The sequence below is a fragment of the Myxocyprinus asiaticus genome, chromosome 3 (genome assembly GCF_019703515.2).
Source record: "Myxocyprinus asiaticus isolate MX2 ecotype Aquarium Trade chromosome 3, UBuf_Myxa_2, whole genome shotgun sequence".
In the NCBI taxonomy this organism is placed as follows: domain Eukaryota; kingdom Metazoa; phylum Chordata; class Actinopteri; order Cypriniformes; family Catostomidae; genus Myxocyprinus; species Myxocyprinus asiaticus.
In genome coordinates, this window is record NC_059346.1 from 43,684,330 (window position 1) to 43,706,468 (window position 22,139).

Sequence of the window (22,139 nt, forward strand, 5' to 3'; positions counted from 1 at the left end):
CCAATTCACTATCTCAAAAAATTAGAATATGGTGACATGCTAATCAGCTAATCAACTCAAAACACCTGCAAAGGTTTCCTGAGCCTTTAAAATGGTCTCTCAGTTTGGTTCTCTAGGCTACACAATCATGGGGAAGACTGCTGATCTGACAGTTGTCCAGAAGACAATAATTGACACCCTTCACAAGGAGGGTAAGCCACAAACATTCATTGCCAAAGAAGCTGGCTGTTCACAGAGTGCTGTATCCATGCATGTTAACAGAAAGTCCACAGTAGAGTGGAAGGAAAAAGTGTGGAAGAAAAAGATGCACAACCAACCGAGAGAACCGCAGCCTTATGATTGTCCAGCAAAATTGATTCAAGAATTTGGGTGAACTTCACAAGGAATGGACTGAGGCTGAGGTCAAGGCATCAAGAGCCACCACACACAGACGTGTCAAGGAATTTGGCTACAGTTGTCGTATTCCTCTTGTTAAGCCACTCCTGAACCACAGACAACATCAGAGGTGTCTTACCTGGGCTAAGGAGAAGAAGAACTGGACTGTTGCCCAGTGTTCCAAAGTCCTCTTTTCAGATGAGAGCAAGTTTTGTATTTCATTTGGAAACCAAGGTCCTAGAGTCTGGAGGAAGGGTGGAGAAGCTCATAGCCCAAGTTGCTTGAAGTCCAGTGTTAAGTTTCCACAGTCTGTGATGATTTGGGGTGCAATGTCATCTGCTGGTGTTGGTCCATTGTGTTTTTTGAAAACCAAATCACTGCACCCGTTTACCAAGAAATTTTGGAGCACTTCATGCTTCCTTCTGCTGACCAGCTTTTTTAAAGATGCTGATTTCATTTTCCAGCAGGATTTGGCACCTGCCCACACTGCCAAAAGCACCAAAAGTTGGTTAAATGACCATGGTGTTGGTGTGCTTGACTGGCCAGCAAACTCACCAGACCTGAACCCCATAGAGAATCTATGGGGTATTGTCAAGAGGAAAATGAGAAACAAGAGACCAAAAAATGCAGATGAGCTGAAGGCCACTGTCAAAGAAACCTGGGCTTCCATACCACCTCAGCAGTGCCACAAACTGATCACCTCCATGCCACGCCGAATTGAGGCAGTAATTAAAGCAAAAGGAGCCCCTACCAAGTATTGAGTACATATACAGTAAATGAACATACTTTCCAGAAGGCCAACAATTCACTAAAAATGTTTTTTTTATTGGTCTTATGATGTATTCTAATTTTCTGAGATAGTGAATTGGTGGGTTTTTGTTAAATGTGAGCCAAAATCATCACAATTAAAAGAACCAAAGACTTAAACTACTTCAGTCTGTGTGCATTGAATTTATTTAATACACGAGTTTCACAATTTGAGTTGAATTACTGAAATAAATGAACTTTTCCACGAGATTCTAATTTGAGATGCACCTGTATATATAAAATGTCAGACTCCTTTGTCTTAAGGCTAATGTCATAGCTAATATTTTATGTATCAAACACAAATAATATTTTCATACTTTTTGAATTATTGATTGGAAATGACATCAAATTAAAATATTGTTTTGAATATGTAATACAGATTTTTATAATGGATTTTCATAGGTTAATAATGAAAGTCTGGGACAATGGTAAAACATTCAAATCTATTAACCTACATAAAGGCATTTGAAAAGTAGGGTACAGTGGGGCTAAAGGCGCTTTTGATTTTATTTTCTCCCAAAACACTAAACAGCAACTAAAACCACCACAACACTTTCCTTAACACCTGTTTGTCACTATACACTGCAAAATATTCCTGATCTATGAGATCATTGCACACAATGTCTCAAGTTTGATTATGAGGTCATTTGATCTAATATATTTTTTTTAATTTTGCAATTTTTTGTTCCCAATAAGAATCCCTGAAATCATCACATTTATTTTTATAAGAAGGATAATATTTGGGGTAAAAAGCCCCCCCACCCCCCTTTTTTAACTCCAAAAGACACTAATTGTTGTTTTGCAATATATGTAGGACATCATGAACACACATTAAAATGAAGACTCCAGTCATATTAGTAACCTTATAAAATCTGTTTTATTCTACATGGAGAGGGTCCGCACATGGGGGCTGCCATGTTAAAATCACATGATCAGCCAAATACTACTTGCTTAATCTCAGTAAACATCCTGTTATTTGACATTTTCACTCATTGATTAAAGTAATCATGGCTGACTGTGAAAACTAAATTTCTTCAATGGCATCTGAAACTGAAAACTGTTGATTTTAAATGATGCTGCATCCAAGCCGCAAGATGTCAGTGTAAGTGCGCGATGACACAAAGACAAAAGTTACTGAGTGCATCTTTAATGAGGGGGAATAGATTTTATATGAAATATGTTCAAAGTGAGCTCACAATGACTGATCCAATTACAATTTAGATTAAATGCCAAATGTGATTTAAATTAACAGAAAATGTTTAACCCTTTTCTGAAGTAGTTATTTTGAATAAGTAGCCTATTATCTTAATTTGTTACTCAAATTAGCATCTTGCTGTCTCAAAAGTATTTGCATAAGTTGACCTTTTTTTTTTTTTTTTTTTTTTGCCCACGATATCACTTTAACCCCCATGGGGGCCTTTTACCCCAAGTGTGGGGTAAAAGGCTTCCTCGCCATCTTTTAAAAAATAATTAATGTTAATCCAAACAACCTTCCTTTAATATTTCATTTCACACAAATGATGTTGCTATATATCAATATTCAATAAAAAGAAAGGATTTTTTTTCAATCTTGATAAACTTTGTGACCAGAATAAAAGCTAGTTTTCCGTCTTTAGCCCCATTGTACCTATCAAAAATGAATGATGAAGGCATGGTAAAACGTTTCCATGTCAGTTTTAATGTGACTTGATTTTCATATAACAACAACAAAACGCTGAAATCTCTTAGTTTTAATAAAAATAAAATAAAAACAAAAACAACCCCTGCTATGGTATAGCCTATATTACTAATAAAAACATGGTTTCACCATGATATCATGCCAAAAAGGCCATGGTTGTACTGTGATAATTTCTGGTATGCTTTCGCACCTATTAATATTATTTTGACAGGTTTGTAAAGATCCAACAAATGCAGATGAGAAAACATAGTTTATGTAATACTTTGTACTACCGAGAGGGGGTAATATCAAAAAGCCAAAACTTTAAAACCCAGAAGTTACAAGTGTGTGTGTGTGTGTGTGTGTGTGTGTGCGCGCGTGTGTGCGCGCGCCAGGCGAAAACCACGAGTGTATTTTTGTTGTCAGCATGGAGTTTTGTATCTATTACAACACTGATCACATGAATCTCTTGGACTGAAGATTGAAGTGCAGAGCTGAAGACACAGACTTAGTTCAACTGATGTCGTGATGAGGAGTTTGATACTGGAGTAGGATGGGCTTTCACACCTGGCCTCTGTTTACATCAGACTTCAAGCGATTTCACAGCCACTGTTGGTGATCTATCACTTTAACTTATAACTTGCTTTAACTTGCTATCATCTGTCCTGATGTCGGACTGCAGCTCGTCGGGTTCAGATGAGGATTTGGACCCGGAGTCAGAGCTGCTGGACGAGCTCGGCGGCACTCTCAGTAAGGTAATACAAGAAGAATGGACTTCAACAACTTTCATTAGGGTATATAGCATTTGGCCTTGTTATTGTTGACATTGAGAGAAGTGAGACACTTTCGTTTGCTTTTATGTGACTTTTGTGATGGCGCATGTTATCAGTAGTTACACTTCAACTATATGCGACTAAATTGATGTTTTCCCTCTTATATTCAGCGAGTTTAATTGTGTCAACAACACACATTTTGTAAAAAAGAAGTCCCTAGATTTGTATTGACTTGTCTTGCACTTGTTTTATGTGGCATAAATCTGTTTTTGAGAGCTTGGGTCAATGTAAAAGACGCTAATCGTGTCTGAATAAGCCTGTTTAGTTGTTGTGGTTTGGATACTGTTCAGTTAAACTGAAGTCACTATTAGAGTTGAACTTTGAAGTCTTGGACCGTCAGGAATGTGTCATCTTTTTGTTGCAAGTACTTTGAATCAGTCTGTAATGTAAGCCACTTGCATGAAATAGCCTGGATGATAAACAGAATTGTATTGCATTAGATAACAAAATATCAAAACACATGATGCTAGAGCTTTTCTCAGAACTAATATGACTTTTTTTTTTTTTTTTTTTTTTTTTTGCCAATTTTTGCTTTGAATGCACTGGTCCTAAGGTTTATTTTTAGTAGATGTATGGAGAAGTTATCACATTAACTTTTGTTCCACTGAGTTTTACAACCAGAAAGTGTCCATATAGCTACTTAATATTTTAAGTGTGACTTAAATGTATAGTTCACCCAAAAATGAAATTTCTCTCATCATTTACTCACCTTCATCCCAGATGTATATGACTTTCTTTCTTCTGCAGAACACAAAGAATTTTAGAAGAATATTCCAGCTCTGTAAATCCATGCAATGCAAGTGAATGGTGACCAGAAATTTAAAGCTCCAAGAAGCACACAAAGGCATCAAAAAAGTTATCCATATGACTCCAGTGGTTAAATCCATATCTTCAAAAGCAATATGATATGTGTGGGTGGGAAACAGATCAATATTTAAGTACTTTTTTTTTTTTTTACCATAAATTCTCCTCCCTGCCCAGTAGGTGGAGATATGCACGAAGAATGCATTCGCAAAAATGCAAATCACCAAAAGAAATTATTATTTTTTTGCATTGTATGGACCTACAGAGCTGAAATATGCTTCTAAAATGTTTTATTTGTGTTCTGCAGAAGAAATGAAGTCTTACACATCTGGGATGACATGAGGGTGAGTAAATGATGAGAGAATTTTCATTTTTGGGTGACCTATCCCTTTAAGTGTCCAAATACCTGTAAATAAATAATAATTTGTTTGTCTGCAGTGGACTAACTACATTCATGGATGGCAGGACCGCTTGGTCGTGCTGAAGGGAAATATTCTCAGTTACTACAGGTCTGCAGATGAGAAGGAGTACGGCTGCAGGGGGTCTATCTGTCTTAGCAAGGCTGTCATCACGGTAAGGCTGATCTCAGATCAGTCTTCTCTCCTTCATTTCTATTCTGAAAGATTATCCTGAAATATGCATGTATGATTTCTCATTGGCCAGGAGGAAGTGATTGTAAACAGAACACATGACACATGTAAATATGATTGTCATAGCGGCCGTGTCTCAAACACTACACTACACTACACGTGATGTTTTGGGCTACTGGTGTCCTTTCCAGTTAATAATTCAGCAAACGCAGTGCTGTTTAGCGACTGTCAAGGGCTTATCTTGACTGCAGTTGTGGCACGTCAATTAATAATCACCTACATGGTGTTATCAAAGCCATGTTGATTCGAGATGCTGATGTGTGAAAATGTTTGAGCAGCAATGTTTCCTGCTCGTCATGCAATGCTAATCTGTCTGCTGTTGTCAGCGGGAAGCAGTCATACTTACATGTTACAGGGTACACTCCATGTTTAGTTTATAGAACAGACTTTTTCTTTTTTCAGTTTTTATTTTATTTTTTTTATTTTTTTTTTGTTCAAGGAGATACATTTCCACTTTCTTTGTCACAATGTCAGTTGATAAGTCCTTAATGTACATTCCTTAGTTGTTCATTTTTAAGAAAACAAATCACATTTTACCATTTTATGTTCAACACAAGGCATTATATGTATCTTACCAAGAACAAGCTTTTAAAACCTCTAATTCTCTTTAAAGGAATAGTTCAGCCAAAAATGAAAATTCTCTCATTATTCACTTACCCTGATGCCATTCAAGATGTGTATGACTGTCTTTCTTCAGCAGAACACAAATGAAGATTTTTAGAAGATAGAGCTCTGTCAGGTCCTTATAATGAATGTACACGGGTGCCAGCACTTTGACGGTCCAAAAGTCATATTTAGGCAGCATAAAAGTAATCCATGCGACTCCAGTCGATCACTGAATGTCTTCTGAATTGAATTGATAGGTTTATGTAACGAACAAGTCGATAATTAAAATGTTTTTAACTTTAATCTAGGGCACTGATGCTGTTTGAAATTGCCAAACTCTTGTGTGATGTTCGTTCTTCTGTTGTAAATAAGCACCGATTCATACACATCTGGGATGGCATCAGGGTAAGTGAATAATGAGAGAATTGTTTTATGTCTATTAGCTGGGGTATTGCAGAAGATTTGGTAACTGTCTGTACGATTACAGGGAAATGTGCAACAAATCTATATTGTAGCAAACTATGTCTTTAACCACTATTGCTATATTGTTCTGGTATTGAGTGTTTTAAAGTAGGCTCAAGGATTAGAAAAGGGATAGCAGAACTGCAGGAACTTCCTGTGTGGGGGCGTATCAAATATCTCATTGTGAAATAACGGTGAACTGGGAGCAGATCGTGCTTTGCCTGTTCCAATAATGGAAACCTGTTTTATAGGAGTTTAGATGCATGATGCTCACGGGCAGTATATCTGAATCATGGTTTCTTAAGGATGTTGTGCTTGGAGCTGGATACAGTGAACCTGATCTAATGGACTACTTGCACAACTGCTTCCACGTTCTATGTAGTGTGGCTCAGGCATTACAGCATTCAGCGCACCTACATGTAGAGGTTTATTCATGGGAAGGCAGATATTTGTACTTTTTAGGAATGTCAGTTGATTAAAAAAATAAATCATGTTTTTGCCGTTAACGTGACTGATCTAAAATGTATAATCTGCTGATATTTGCAATGTTTTTCCACACAAAAAAAAAGGAAGCATACACTACGAAATGAACAGAACGCAGGTATCTTGAGACATGTTTTTAACAGTTTAAGTTCTTTTTAACGTGACACAGCCTCATAAAATGTGCCGCTCCTGCGCAAGATGCTGAAAAAACAGTGAGATGTGGCACAACGGTCAAACGGTTAGACGTCCGTCTAGTGCATGTTAACATAGAAAAACAATTGAAAAACACCATGTACAGATGCACAAATTAATTCGGTGTATTTTCTGAGCTCTAAAACAGCTGATAGATGGAGATCCATGAAGAGGAAGATTCTTAACATCCATCAAGAGACTGAACTTGAATGTTTTTGATTTCCGTTTTGGTCCTCTGGCTAGAGGGAATCTTAAAATTTTTCCAATGCTCGCTGCACACACATGGTCATATCTGAGCTATCCAGTAATCCCTGTGAATCAAGGCTTAGAAACCCTTGAAGTCTCAGTCCCCTCTGGAATGTCTGTGAGTACTTGTTTGATTTCAGTGTGTGTGGTGGAGGCTTTGAGTCCCTGGGACGAAGGGAACGAGACATTGCATGCTAACGCATATGGGAATGTCCTTCCACATGACCTAATTGAAACTTCTCTACAGTAACGGCAATATTCCAATATTGGCTATGGTGTTTAAGCCCCGCCATTTTAGGCGTGAAGCTGTCCACTAAAAAAGCAGGTGCACAAAAACCATTCCTCAGAATTTTCTGATTGAGGGACAAGGAGCGCATCACTTGCACCTTAGAAGAACTCTGAGTCTTGTAGTGTGGCCAGCGTTCACACTGTCTCATTCCGTCTCAGATTGTCTCAGTTACGGACGTAACTGAGACAATCCCTTACAACTTAGTACACTTGACATTGCTTGGTAACGCATATGGGGAACAGAATCGGCAAACAATCTTTGTATGATCATACATGATATAATGCGCCGCTCGCCATTGGGAAGCGGTTGTGCATAATGTGTGGGCTTTGGATTTGGAAAGCTCTTATTGAAAATGTGAGCATCTCGTGCAAGCGCTGTACTCTTTTTGCAATCTTTGTGTGTTCATACGTGATATAATAAGCGCTCACCATTGGGAAGCGGTTGTGCATAATGTACAAACTTTATTGCATGTGATTAATGTGAGACACAGAAAACAACATATTCAACAACATTTTGAACAGCAATATTCCTTTCCCGACAAACAGCAGTGGGGAAGAAGGGAACAGTATTGTGTGTCAGGAGCGCTTTGCTGCATGGGGGGAGTTTTCCCATTGGCACAGGGCTTGCGCTGTAGCGGCTGCCTTCGTTTGGGCCACACCTTGCGTGGCTTTACCAGCTGCTCGGCAGTGACATTTGGCGGCGCTGAGGCAGCTGGTGTGGGGTTTTTAGCTGGGTGGGAGCGAGCTGGTTGTGATGAAGTACTGCTCTGTTTTGGTATAAATTGTCTCATAGCCTGTGATTGTTGCTGAGTCGTGACGTAGTGCTCAGTAATTCTATCCACAAAGCCTTCAAAAAGGCCGGCTGGAGATACCGGAGCATCAAATAGAGCAGCATTTCCCACATCACACATTTCCATGAGGGTCAGCCAGATGTGACGATCCAAAAACACCAGGTTGCTCATTGACTGTGCAGTAACTTTCGTGGCTCGCAGCGCTAAGTCCGTAGCAGTGTGGAGCCCTTGGAACATCTCTGGATCTTAGCCTTGCTTGTCCAGTTGTTTGAGGAGCTTAGCTTGAAAAACTTGGAGCACCGTCTTCGCATGATGTGCTGAACCAGTTTGGCCTGCCGCTGAGTATGCTCTTCCACCCAGTGCGGATGTTTGTCTACATGGCTTAGAAAGATGAACGGGGCATGAGTTCCGTGCCCTGCTACTCGCCAGGCAGAGATGTGCCGCTACCGCCTCTTTCAGGGGGGGTAGTTGGGCATAACGTTTTCTTCCCCGTGATCCACATTGGAGAGGATGTAATCACTGCACGGGCGAGCTGAATAGGGCACGTGCCAGGATTTTGACAGTTCGTTATGAACTTCAGGGAAGAACGGAGCAGACCTACGAGAGGTTCCTCTGGAGGAGACCACTCGATATCAAGCTCTTTGACCGCCTTTAAAAGGACGCGAAGCATGTGTCAGTGGCGCGTATATGCTCCTCGCTCTCGCTGGGGGGAGGGGCAATAGCATCATCCACTGACCACTCACCTGATGGAGCGAGAGACATGGCATCGTCATCATCCCCTGCGTTGGAACTGCCAAACGAGACGAGGCTGTGTTGCATGGAGATTGAGGGGCTTGCGGGCGTGTGCTGGCACGAGGTCCACCTCAAATTCATCCTGCTCGAACTCACAGCCGTGCCTCCTCATGTGATCCCTCGGGTGTCACAGAAGAGGCAGTTGGGAGGGCGCGTGAGGCTGAATCGCCCCTCAGAACGAGGGCGGTTTGTGAGGGAAGTGAGGACAGTCTGTCTCCATGAGATCTGATGGCGGTATGTGCCTCTCGCACAAGGAACACTTACGGAACAACATCTTTAAAAAGACGCGAACACATAAGCGACTATATATATACACACACACAATATACAATTGCTTTATAAGGCTACACAATACCTGCCGAAGCGCTGCGGGGAATCAGGATGCTGAAGTGGCCCGTTCACCAGCAAAGGGTCTAGCGGCGAGGTGGATTGATGTTCGCCAGAACACTGCATGAGAGTGGAGTGTCTTCTCGTTGCTGAGAAGATTCCGCCCGCTGACAGGGCTTCTAGACGAAAGATGAATCACTGTCTTGAAGGAAGAAAATTCTGAGGAATGGTGTTTGTGCTCCTGCTGTTGTAGCGGCCAGCTTCGTGCCTAAAAGGGCAAGGCTCAAACACCATAGCCAATATTAGAATATTGGCGTTATTGTAGAGAGGTTTCAACCAGTTTGTGTAGAAGGACACTCCCATATGCTTTAGCACGCAATGTCAAGTGTACTGAGTCGTAAGGGAATGGATAAGCCGATGAGAACGGGAGATATTCCACAAACACTGAAGAACATTCAGCTGCTCTGTTCTGACTTGGATCAATTCACTTTCTCTGTTCTAAAAATCCTGGTTTAACAGTATTTTATTAAAAGCATGTAGGAAAAAGCTATTAAACATAAAGGGATGGTTCAGCCACAGATGAAAATTCTGTCATTTACTCACCCTCATGTTGTTTCAAACCCATTTGACTTTCTTTTTTCCATTGGAACACACAAGTGAATGTTAGGGCATCAGTCACCATTCACTTCCATTGTATGGAAAGAAGAAAAAAAAAATGCAATGAAAGTGAATGGTGACTGAGGCTAACAGTCTGCCTAAAATGTCCTTTTATGTTCCATGAAAGAAAGTCAAATGGGTTTGAAACAACATGAGAAAGGTGAGTATATGATGACAGAAATTTCATTTTTGGGTGAACTATACCTTTAAGCTGTCTTTACAATACAAATGCAACACCTAAAGCAGCTTATATACCATTAAAAGGTGTATTTACATGGGCTTTTTAATGCAGCACAGAGGTGGCATAAATACATTTACGTAGGAATCACTATCGGGTAAACTATTTGGTGGGAATTTTAGGCTTCTGTCATTTGTCCTTGTGTGTTCACATCATGTCCGTAAATAAAACAAAAAAAGTCCTACAATGCTACTGAGCTACTTGTTAAAGGGATAGTTCTTCCAAAAATGAAAATTCTCTCATTTACTCAGATGTGTGAATTTCTTTCTTCTGCTGAACACAAACAAAGATTTTTAGAAGAATAACTCAGCTCTGTAGATCCTCACAATGCAAGTGAATGGTGACCAAAATTTTTAAGCTCCAAAAAGCATATAAATGCAGGATACAAGTAATCTATATGACTCCAGTGGTTTAATCCTTGTCTTCAGAAGAGATATGATAGATGTGGGTGAGAAACAGATAAATATTTAAGTCCATTTTTACTATAAATCTCCACTTTAACTTTCACATTCTGAAAGTGAAAGTGGAGATTTCTAGTAAAAAAGGATTGAAATATTGATCTGTTTCTCACCCAAAGTGATTTCATCACTTCAGAAGACACAGACTAAACCACTGGAGTCTTATGGAGTAAAGAAATACACACTGTAATATTTTAGTTTTCTAATGCATGCCACCTATTCGATGGATGCAAATCCATTATGAGGCAGCAGGAAGCGTTGTTCATTAAGATTAGCAGGAGAAAAGATCACAAAACTTTTAATAAAATACAGATTTGGAATAATGTGGCCCATAGATACAAGAAAATATATCCCATTTTCTAACATGCTCATTGTTATCTGTTATTCTTTTTGAACCTCTGTTGATTGTTTGGATTATTGTCAATCCTCTCTCCCTTTCAGCCCCATGAGTTTGATGAATGCCGGTTTGACATCAGTGTGAACGATAGCATCTGGTACCTTAGGGCTGAACATCCTTCACTCCGGCAGCAGTGGATTGACACCATTGAACTTCACAAAGTAAGCCCCTCACTAGACGCAAGGCTTTTTAATAGAGCTGACAAAGTTAATTCGTTAATGGAAAAAAAGTTATATTAAAGTTATATGGTTTAATGATTGCAGAATCTGTTGTTTTTCTGCATAAATCTACATTATAAGTGTCAAGTGCCACACAAATTGCCAAGCCTAATAATTACACATAGGCGTATTAATTAGTTTTATTGGAACTGAATTGTTAACTATTAAATATTTTAATCAAATATATTTTTGACAGCCCTACTTTTTATAAACAATGTAGTTCAGGTGTCTACGATAGTGAGTGATCAAGGTTTAGTTGGCAGAACCTGATCCAGTGTTTTATTCTCTTTGTTGAGGAACGGAGGTTGTTGGCAGCACTGTGCAGTGAAATGTGTCCTGCACGCTCTCTTTTTTGACTCATTTCCTTGTGTTGTCATTTGAAAGTACAATGAAGTGTAGTGCTCTGCTGTTTCTACACAGCTGGTGATTGGGTCCAGGAAAGGGTGTGTATGTGGATAGTTGTGTTTTTCTGACAGGCAGTGGGTGAGTTTGGGCTTTTTAGGCAAAGCAGTTGTTGAAAAGTTTCAAAATGTCTTATTTAGTTTATTTTTGGTGTGTCCTGCATTGGAGTGAGAGAGACAATGTAAAGCTTTTTGTTTGTTTTGAAGGTCATAAAGACAAACTGAATCTTTGATTTATGAGAACTGGACAACAAGTTGTGTGAATTATTGCATTTGTGTCATTCAGGGAACATTATAACCTGAGCAAACAAAAACAGCAGGGACACTTATTAATGCATTGCAGGGGTAACTATTGGTCCTTGACCATAGTTGTTCACTGGCAGTTGTACACTCATGGCCACTTATACCATCTGCTGGAAAAGAGTGGATTAGCAGTTTTGTCATGTGACTGGCCTTACTATTTCTGTCATATGTGGCAGTAGCAAGAGTAGTATGGGTAGTATGCCATTTCTAACTCAGCCATTAAAAAGAGCTTTATAATTCCAAGCAGGATGCTTTCTGGTCTCTTAAAGGAATATTTCACCCAAAAATAAAAAATATATCAAATTAACTCAAAAGGAAATTGCAGAATGTCCAAAATGTTATTTTCCTTAGAGCATAATAAGATGGGGAAGGGAGCTGTCGAGCTCCAAAAGTAATATTTACATTTAGTCATTTAGCAGACGCTTTTGTCCAAAGCAACTTACAAAATGAGGAACATAAGCAACTCATTATACAAAAGCTAACAATATCTGCAGTATATTGTACATTTTTACATAGTTAGATATAGTCTTCAGGACATTAGCTGAGGAAGTGTTAAAAACACGTCACGCATCATCTTTCGGAGCAAACACCTAGGCCAGATGGGATCCGATTAAGTCTGTTAGTCCAACTTTACTGGTATTTCGATTGGAGTTTAATGTTAACATGAGATTTTGAAAAGACAAAATTATTGTTTTAGTCCAACTCAAATCGAACTTGTAAGGTGCACATAAATATACTGAGTGTCACGCAATGCATAGAAGTGCAGGGCAGGTTGGATATTCTGCTAAACTTTTCCTTTTGTGTTCCATAAAAAAGTAAAAATACATGTTTGGAATGACATGAGGGTGAGAACATTCTAACAGAATTTTCATTTTGAGTGAACTATTCCTTTAAGATTATACTTCACTACTATTAATAAGATCTATTTCTTTCTAAATAGCCTACACGAACCAATCAGTCACTCAAATCAATCTCTTAAAGTTGTTGGTCATTTACCTCTGAGGATTACTTGAAAATTGTTGAGGATTGATTTAATGAATTTAAAATTAGTTAGAACTGGGGCCTGGGTAGCTCAGCGAGTATTGACGCTGACTACCACCCCTGGAGTTGCGAGTTTGAATCCAGGGTGTGCTGAGTGACTCCAGCCAGGCCTACTAAGCAACCAAATTGTCCTGGTTGCTAGGGAGAGTTGATTCACATGGGTTACCCTCCTGGTGGTTGAGGTATAGTGGTTCTCGCTCTCGTTGTGGCGTGTGGTAAATTGTGCGCTGAGATAGCGGGGAATAGTGTGAATCTCCACATGTGCTAAGTCTCTGAGATAATGCGCCCAGCAAGCCACGTGATAAGATGCGTGTTCTCCAGCAACTGGATTGATGTGAGCAACTGTGCCACCACGAGGACCTAGTGAGTATTGGGAATTGGGCATGCCAGATTGGGGAGAAAAGGGGAGAAAAAACACAAAATTTGTAAGAACTGGTAGATAGGGCTATTTGTTATTCCCCACAAAATTCTGCTTGTGTGTGTGTCTCATTGAGTTACTGTAGGCCAGGTGTGCTCAAACTTCTATGGCATGAGTTCTGCTTTTTCATAATACCATTATAGTATGATCTACCATGTATTGCAAGCAATGTTGTCACGATACCAAAATTTCAGTAGTCTGTACTGGTATACCAGTGAAATTTGACAATTCTCAATACCAAAACTAATACTGACTAATTTGTTAATTAGGGAAACATTGTTTTTTAATTCTGAAGTAATAATTCAGGACAAGGAAACAACAGTAATAAAATAAGAAAAAAGAAACACATTAAGAAAACAGTTCTGCTTAAATTTTCTAACAGCAGTATCAATATGTATTCAAGTATATGTTCAGAAATAAAAAGAAAAAAAGAAAAAAAAAAGAAATCTAATTTACCATAAAACTTAACAGATCACAGGTTTTTACTGCATGATTATACATTAATATTTTTAAAGCTACTAAAGTTATCCTGCCAAGAGCAATAAATAGTCTTAATTTCTTGTTATTGTTGTTTGATTAATAATAACGGCATAGAAGGGCAGGTCTATCAGGCTTGTACGTTTACTTTAGACATAACTGATTGTGTTTTAAGTAATACTTCACGCTAAGACAGGCATTTTACAGTGTACCGTCACATTGGCGCATATTCACAGTGATAGGAGAAGGGTATAGCTGCAGCCAGAGCTCCAAAAATGGGCCTGAGTTCCAAATCACCATTTAAAGATATAGGGAGCTCCTAACCTAACCCTTTCCTTAACCTTAACAGTGAGTGGAAGTGACGCACCCCCTTTGGAGTTGAAGCGACCCCCTTTTGGAGTAACTCCGCCCTCTTTTGAAGATTCCGCCCCAATTTGGAGGTCTCCGGCCTGCAGCTATACCTACAGTTGAAGTCAGAAGTTTACATACACCTTAGCCAAATACATTTAAACTGAGTTTTTCGCAATTCCTTTTAATCGTAGAAAAAATTCCTTGTCTTAGGTCAGTTAGGATCACTACTTTATTTTAAGAATGTGAAATGTCAGAAAATAGTAGAGAGAATGATTTATTTCAGCTTTTTTTCTTTCATTTTATCCCCAGTGGGTCACAAGTTTACATACACTTTGTTAGTATTTGGTAGCAGATCTTTGTCCCCATGTGCACTTGCAAACTTTAGTCTGGCTTTTTTATGGTGGTTTTGGAGCAGTGGCTTCTTCCTTGCTGAGCAGCCTTTCAGGTTATGCCGATATAGGACTTGTTTTACTGTGGATATAGATACTTGTCTACCTGTTTCCTCAAGCATCTTCACAAGGTCCTTTGCTGTTGTTCTGGGATTGATTTGCACTTTCCAAAATACGTTCATCTCTAGGAGACAGAATGTGTCTCCTTCCTGAGTGGTATGATGGCTGCGTGGTCCCATGGTGTTTATACTTGCATACTATTGTTTGTACAGATGAACGTGGTACCTTCAGGCATTTGGAAATTGCTCCCAAGGATGAACCAGACTTGTGGAGGTCCATGAATCTTTTTCTGAGGTCTTGGCTGATTTATTTTGATTTTCCCATGATGTCAAACAAAGAGGCACTGAGTTTGAAGGTAGGTGACTAAACGACTTGCCAAAACTATAGTTTGCTAATATCAAATCTGTGGAGTGGTTAAAAAATTTGGTTTAATGACTTCAAACTAAGTGTATGTAAACTTCAACTGTACTTGCGTGAGTGCTCTTACCACCCCCCACACACACACACACATTAGCATGCACAGAGAAAGAAAGTGTCTGTCAGTCAGGTCGAATTTCCGAAACATAGGATGGCAAGGGGATGGGTCCTTTATATTCATAAGGAAAGTGATACCTGATTGGTCAAAGAATCTATAACCTAACCCGACCCATAAACCTAACGCTATCCAATCAGATATAGTTTTCCTCATAAGTATGAATAAGTCTTTAAGATTAGCATTATTTAAGTCGTTTATATCCCTTTCCCTTTTGACCTGTTAACAAGATCGACTAGTGGCAATCTTGCAATCAACCAGGCGATCGTGATTGACGTAATGAGCACCCCTGCTATAGGCTCTGTGTTGCAATTCTTTGACTTTTCTGGGCAGTTCTGACCACTCTGTGAGTTGCTTTCATTTGAGTTTGAGTATCCTCATGGATGTTATCTGGTTTACACTTCATCCTGCAACAGAAGTGTCAGAAAAAAGACCCTCATTATTAGTTTATTATTGAACTCCGTTCAAAAATCTCTTGTTACACAAACGCTATATTACACACTAAAGGAAAGGTAAAATCCCAAAAAGCATAATAGGGCCTGCTTACCCTCATGTTGTTCCAAAACCATATGACTTTCTTTCATGGAACATGAGAGGAAATGTTAGGTAGAATTACTGCCTAAGTCACCATTCACTTTCATTGTATAGAGAGGAAAAAAAAGCAGTGAAAGTGAATGATGACTGAGGCTGTCATTCTGCCTAACATCTCAGTTAGGTGAACAATCCCTTTCATAGTAACAAATATCCACATGTAATGCATAATCCCATGTCCATCCATCAACAATCTCTTATCTAAGCAACAAACTGACCTGATGAATCTGTTGTTGCAATCTGCCTCTTGAATTCTGCTCTGTGAAGCTTGAAATCTAAAAGCATTAGCTTGAAGCACCAATTCCCATGATAGAAGAGCACGATAGAGAGGATGTTGATGCTTAGGTCACCATTGTTTATCACAACTTGCCGTTTACTGAGGTAATCTCGTATGTGTAAATGTGTGTGGGTGATGCAGGCTGGGGTGGATGGGCTTTTTCTGCTTGCAGTTGTCTAGCTGAATGAATAATGCATGAGTATATTCAGTCATCCAAAGACGCACCGGCTGCTTTGAAAGCACCACACTCAACCGACTCCAGCAAAAAGACTTCTAACAGAAATAAAGATGCTAGATTGGACCAGGGTTTAACCCCACATGGTTTTGGTGCAGTAATTTATTGGTCCACTTTAAGATGAGCGCTGAGCCGAGGAGTACAGCATATGGGACATAGAAACAGGAGTCCACGCCCTACAGCATCTGAGGAGACATCACTAAGGAGAGGTCTAACATGCTTATAGACTCATTCTATCTCTCAAACACACACACAATCACACTTGTGCTGTATTAGATGACGCCAAAGTGTGAGTGAGAGCTTTCTGGAAGATTTATGTTGATTTTATTACAGTAAAGTGTGTCTGTGTGTGCGCGTTGAGGTGAGTGTAGCGTGTAGTAGCTGTGGGAGTTACAGGGTCTGCAAAAGACTCTCTCTCTCATACACTCTTCTCTCACAATCTCCTCCACATGCTTTGCAGACTCTCCCACAAACCTCCCTGCTATAATATTGCCTCAGAAACCCACCTCATGTAATTTCTTCACATCATTGCGAACGCTAATGGCTTCATCGCTGCTTTAAATCTGTGAAAAAGAGAAGAAACTTTCGTCTCCTCCTCCCTCCGTGCTTGCTCATTCATGTGCCAGTGAACGGTCTGCTGTCAGAGAGCTGGGAATTCTGAGAGTGTCCAGCAAGAGACATCTGGGAATTTTGGGAGTGTCCAGGAAGAGCTCTGGCAATTCTAGAAGTGCCTGGAAGACAAAGCTGGGAATTCTGGGAGTGTTCAGAGAGTGAATTGGGAATTCTGTGAATGCCTGGAAGACTAATTTGGGAATTCTAGGAGTGTCCCAAAAAACATTGGGAATTCTAGAAGTGTTTGTAGAGAGACGTAGAAATTCTGGGAGTATCCATTGAGAGAACTGGGAATTCTGGGAGTGTCCAGAGAGAGCGCTGGGAATTCTGTGTGTCCAGAGAGAGATCTTGGAATTCTGGGATTCTTGGGAGAGCTTACTGGTTATGATGAGGCCAAGCATTCAGGACTGCACCAGTGCCCTGTCCTGCTTTGACTGCTGGAATGGACGAATGGTGGGCTTCAGCACATTAACATGTCAGCATGTTGCCTCATATAATTTACGTCTCCATCCAGTCCTTTTCCACACTAATTTTTTATGTTTTTCCATTGCTGGGGAATTTCCAATTTGCTGGAAAATTTCTCCATTCAGATAATTGTATTCATTAGTCATTGATTGGAAAGCAGCAAAACTGAAGCAGGTTCTAATCCTGTAATATGTTTCTTGGGAAATGCGTTTTTCTATATGCTACATACTAGTTGTCATTTAACGACCTGTCCAATTTGTCGCTGACCATTAGTTAAGGCACTTTATATAATTAAATCTGCCACAACCCTGGTGTCAGCCGTTTTAGTGTGCATTCCTGGGAGGACTGAAACAAGGCTCGCCAGTTATAGTTTCCTGTGACTGAATAAAATTACATATGGATGCCGATTGCTTTTGATTACGTTCCTATACTTAATTGACCTCTCTTTGCATTGTACAACTTTTCAAATCAGATAAAAACTAAAAAAAACTTGATGCACAATTGCATGTGTCACACACATTCTCAGTCTATACCTAGATTTGTTTATGTTTCTAAAAACATGGCTTAACCAGGAATCACACTTTTCAGTGATGTTGTCTTGATGGAGTTTAGTCGCCTGGGCAGTTGTGTGTGTTGGTAGTAATTTGAGGTTGTCTGCCTTGTTGAGAAATACTTCCTGATATTATGTAGTTATATCTGATATTTGCAGTTATGCCTGATACATGCAGTTTCTGTTACTTCGTCAGTTGTCGTGACAGGGCAGAAAAGAATTTTCAGAGGCTACGACAGCAGTTTTGTTTTCAAACTGATATGTTTTGTATTATATGTAATTCAAAGAGAAGGGTGTATGTGTGGACATCAAAGACTCACATGCAAAGACTCAAATGCTCATGCATTTGCACACATGAGCATTACATAACACGTATGATGTTGGATTATATAATGTTTAAATAGATGTTACCAGGATCCTTTCTTATTCGTATTAGTAAGGTTGGGAACTACAAACTTTTTTTTGAAGTATGAAGTTACCAAAGTGCTCCTCTTTATTTATGCTTTGTTTGTGTGTGTGTTGTTTGCAGGCTGAGTCAGGCTACGGCTCAGGGAGCAGTCTACGCCGCCATGGCTCCCTGTTGTCCCTCACCTCTGCCACGAGTGGCCTTTCTACCACCTCCACATCCTCCTTCAAGGTGAGTATCAGCCTCTGCCTCCACATCCAGAGCTCAAACTCTGCTTGTAGCAGTGTGGATTTATTTCACAATTGAAGAAGTTTGCACCAGGTATACTATAGTACATTGATCAGTAATTTCATTAATCCACAAAGCAAAGTAATTCACTTTTGGTCATTACTGATAAATATACTATTGTGAGATGTATTTACTACTGCTTGATAAAAGTTAAATTTCAATAGGATGAACCATAAAGAGTACTGGGGCTGTTGAGCTTCAAAAATGATAAAAAAAATCACGGTAAAAGTACAATACCCGTCCATATGTCCCGTATGTATAGCAACTTTGGTAAGTAGCAAACTGAAAAAGTTATTTGTTGAAAGTCTTCCCCTCCACCATAGCTCTCAAATCTCATTTGCGCTTGTGTGCAATTCAAAGCATTTATATGTCACGTCACCATCGGTCACAAAAACCAATGATGTTTCAGTGTGCACAAGCGGCAATGAAATGTGAGAACTGCGTAGACCTAAACTCCATAAATATATATTTAATGCATTTGCAATCCATTACAGAAGGGATACAGCCTGCGGGAAAAGCTAGCGGAGATGGAGACCTTCCGGGACATTCTCTGCAGACAGATGGACACACTGCAAAATTATTTTGACAACTGCGCAGACACTGAGAGTAAAGATGAGCTCCATAGGGACAAAGGTGAGGGAAAAAAGTTTTTGTTACAGGTCGTTTTATTTTGCAGAGGGACCATTTTGGCTTCATTCAGGAGAAAAATTACCATTATAATTCCTGTTTTAGAATAGTCCTTTTTCACACTCTATTTTATATTGTGTACTTTAAAGAAATGGTTCACTCAAAAGTGAGAATTCTGCTATTTACTCCCCCTTATGTTTGGTCAAACCCAAATGACTTCCGTGGAACACTAAAGGAGATGTTACTCCGAATGTTAGGGACTGACAGCCTCAGTCACCATTCACTTTAAGTGTATTGAATATAGATGCATTGAATCCATCAGTGTCTTACATTTTTTACTAACTGCAAACTAATTTCCACAGAGGAAGGTCACACAGGTTTTGAACAACAAAAGGGAAAGTAAATGCTAATAAAATATTCATTTTGGGTGGACTATCTCTTCAGAAAAACTGAATGGACTGGTGCATCTTTAAAATTGTTTGAATATATGTTGTTTATTATTCTGTTAAAGAGGCTGATGTTTTTCCTGCAGTATCTGATGAGGAGGCAGATTTTCCCACTTTACGACCAGATGGGGACTACCTGCTGAACAACAACAGCAGCAAAGAGAAATGTGAGGCCTTGATTTATTTACATCTCTGTCTCAAGCACATCTTATCCAGTGAGCCTGCAGGAATGCAGTCTGATTCTCATTGAGTTGATTTTCTTTCATATCCTTTGAGTACATTGTAAATACCCTTTGATGATCATCGAACATTTTAGGTTCAACATTAGATAACATACTATGTATAAACCATGCAATAAGCTACAGACTGCACAACATACAATTAGTAGTAGCAACCAAAATGTGTGTGTAATGTCAAAGAGTTTTTTTCCCTTATAATGGTGGGAAGTAGCCACTGATAGCTATTGATTGCAGTGGTAAATAGTTTATTTCTGTCTTGAACTGAAAGCTTTATTCTATCCCTTAAGGCTTGATAAAATCACACATTTGGCTGATCTAATGCAGATTTAACTAACTGATTTTTTAATTTCCCTCACAAATAGAGCCAAGTTTCATTTTTGCTGCTGTTTGACACTGATTTTGCTTGTTTTACCCCAGTATGTCCCATGGACAGCCTCAAAGGTCCCATAGGCATTGATTTCAAGGGTGAGGCCATCACATTCAAAGCCACTACTGCAGGAATCCTCTCCACACTGTCACACTGCATCGACATATTGGTCAAACGAGAGGAGAGCTGGCAGAGACGACTCGATAAGGTAGTGAACAGCTGTAATTAAAGGGGCATTTCACCTAAAAATGAAAGTTTATTTACCCTTCATGTTCCAAACCCATATGACTTTCTTTCCACCATGTAACACAAATGTTAGCCTCAGTCACCATTCACATTAATTGTATGGAAAAAAGATGCAGTGAAACTCAATAGTGACTGTGTTCCACAGAAGAAAGTCGTATTGGTTTGAAACAACATGTGGGTGAGTAAATGATGGCAGAATTGCCATTTTTGGGAAACTATCCCTTTAGGCAGTTCTGTGGTGAATTTGCACAGCACATATTTGCATATGCACATCCCACATCAAACCTTAATTACTAGATGAGTCACAATGAAACCATGCATATCCAGTCTTTGGAAGCTTTGCACTTTTAACATTCAGGTCTACTTTATGTGGGAGCATGTCATCAATGGCCCCGTTTACACCTGGTATTAAGATGCGTATCGGGTGATGTGTTCACATGTGATCAGCTGAGACACATCGTTGTTGACACCTGGTCCTTTAAATCCGTCTCCTGTGAACACTTGTGTTCGGATTTTGAGGGGAGGGTCTCTGATTTCATGATGACAAACATCAGTCACTCTGTCAGTTTGTTACTGCACCATAATAAACCATGAAAAATTCAGAAAAGACAAAGAAAGTGTGAATGAAACCTGTGCGTTGTTCCTCCCAGATGCAGTTGAAATGTAATCTAAGCATGAACACAACATTTCTCAATAGCCTTCACAATTTACCATGGTTTTACTACAGTAACCATATTTTAACAATGATATTTGTAGTGAAACCATAGTGATAATACAGGAAAATGTAATTTTGTGGTTATTATGGTTTTACTATTCAAATAGCATAGTTTTCCTTTTTTTTTTTTTTTTTTTTTACTATAGTAATATTGTAGACTGTAGTACCCATAGTTTTTGGTGAAAATTATTTCTGTAGTAATATTTTAGTAACCATGACTGTAGGCTAACGATGTTTTGTTTTTTGGCAGAAACCATGGTTTAACTGTAGTCATATTTTAGTAACTATGAAAGTAAGTTAAGAAACCATGTTGTTTGGTGGAAACCATGGTTTTTATACAGTATACTGTATCCATATTGTAACCATGCTTTTACTATAGATTAATCCTGTTAATTATTGTGGTTGCGATGGTGTTTTACTACAAATACCATAGTATAACCACAAAATTGTGATTTTTATTATGATAGTTTTCATTTTTCTGTATTATAACTATGGTTTCACTACGAACATCATGGTTAAAATATGGTTACTGCAGTAAGACCATGGTAAATTTATTGTGAGGGAACGTAAAACTATTGCGAGGGCACGCAAAACTAATAAAAAAAAAATTAAAAAAAATCCTGCCCTGTCCTCTAAGGGGCTCCATAAATATCAGACACACTGAAGAAGATCTGTGACATTCTCGTGCTTGTGTATCCACCTTTTTTAATTTTCCGATCGGACGGTTATTTCCTTTTAAAGCAGCACGTATCCCGCAAAGTGTAAACTCTTGTTTTAGTGCAGCTGTTGATTGACAGGTGGTCACATGCGTTTTTGACCACA

General features: G+C 39.2%; 1 protein-coding gene across 9 annotated transcripts in view; it reads left to right on the forward strand.

Annotated features, from left to right (window-relative positions):
- The first annotated feature begins 3,207 nt into the window (after nucleotides 1-3,207).
- The window catches only part of cert1a (ceramide transporter 1a), a 32,137-nt gene continuing 13,205 nt past the window's right edge, over nucleotides 3,208-22,139 (forward strand). For 3 of the 9 annotated variants that reach the window (XR_007894468.1, XM_051669525.1, XM_051669559.1), the window contains exons 1-8: nucleotides 3,208-3,594; nucleotides 4,784-4,820; nucleotides 4,915-5,049; nucleotides 11,108-11,224; nucleotides 18,513-18,620; nucleotides 19,172-19,310; nucleotides 19,816-19,917; nucleotides 20,407-20,564. Coding sequence is in view for 8 of the 9 variants with exons in the window: in XM_051669525.1 (XP_051525485.1) it covers nucleotides 3,536-3,594; nucleotides 4,784-4,820; nucleotides 4,915-5,049; nucleotides 11,108-11,224; nucleotides 18,513-18,620; nucleotides 19,172-19,310; nucleotides 19,816-19,917; nucleotides 20,407-20,564 (855 nt within the window). In the remaining variant the exon portion in view is untranslated. Of the gene's footprint in view, nucleotides 3,595-4,783; nucleotides 4,821-4,914; nucleotides 5,050-11,107; nucleotides 11,225-14,933; nucleotides 15,077-18,512; nucleotides 18,621-19,171; nucleotides 19,311-19,815; nucleotides 19,918-20,406; nucleotides 20,565-22,139 lie in introns of those variants that run through there. The other 6 variants (XM_051669552.1, XM_051669568.1, XM_051669543.1 and 3 more) reach the window with 5 other exon arrangements.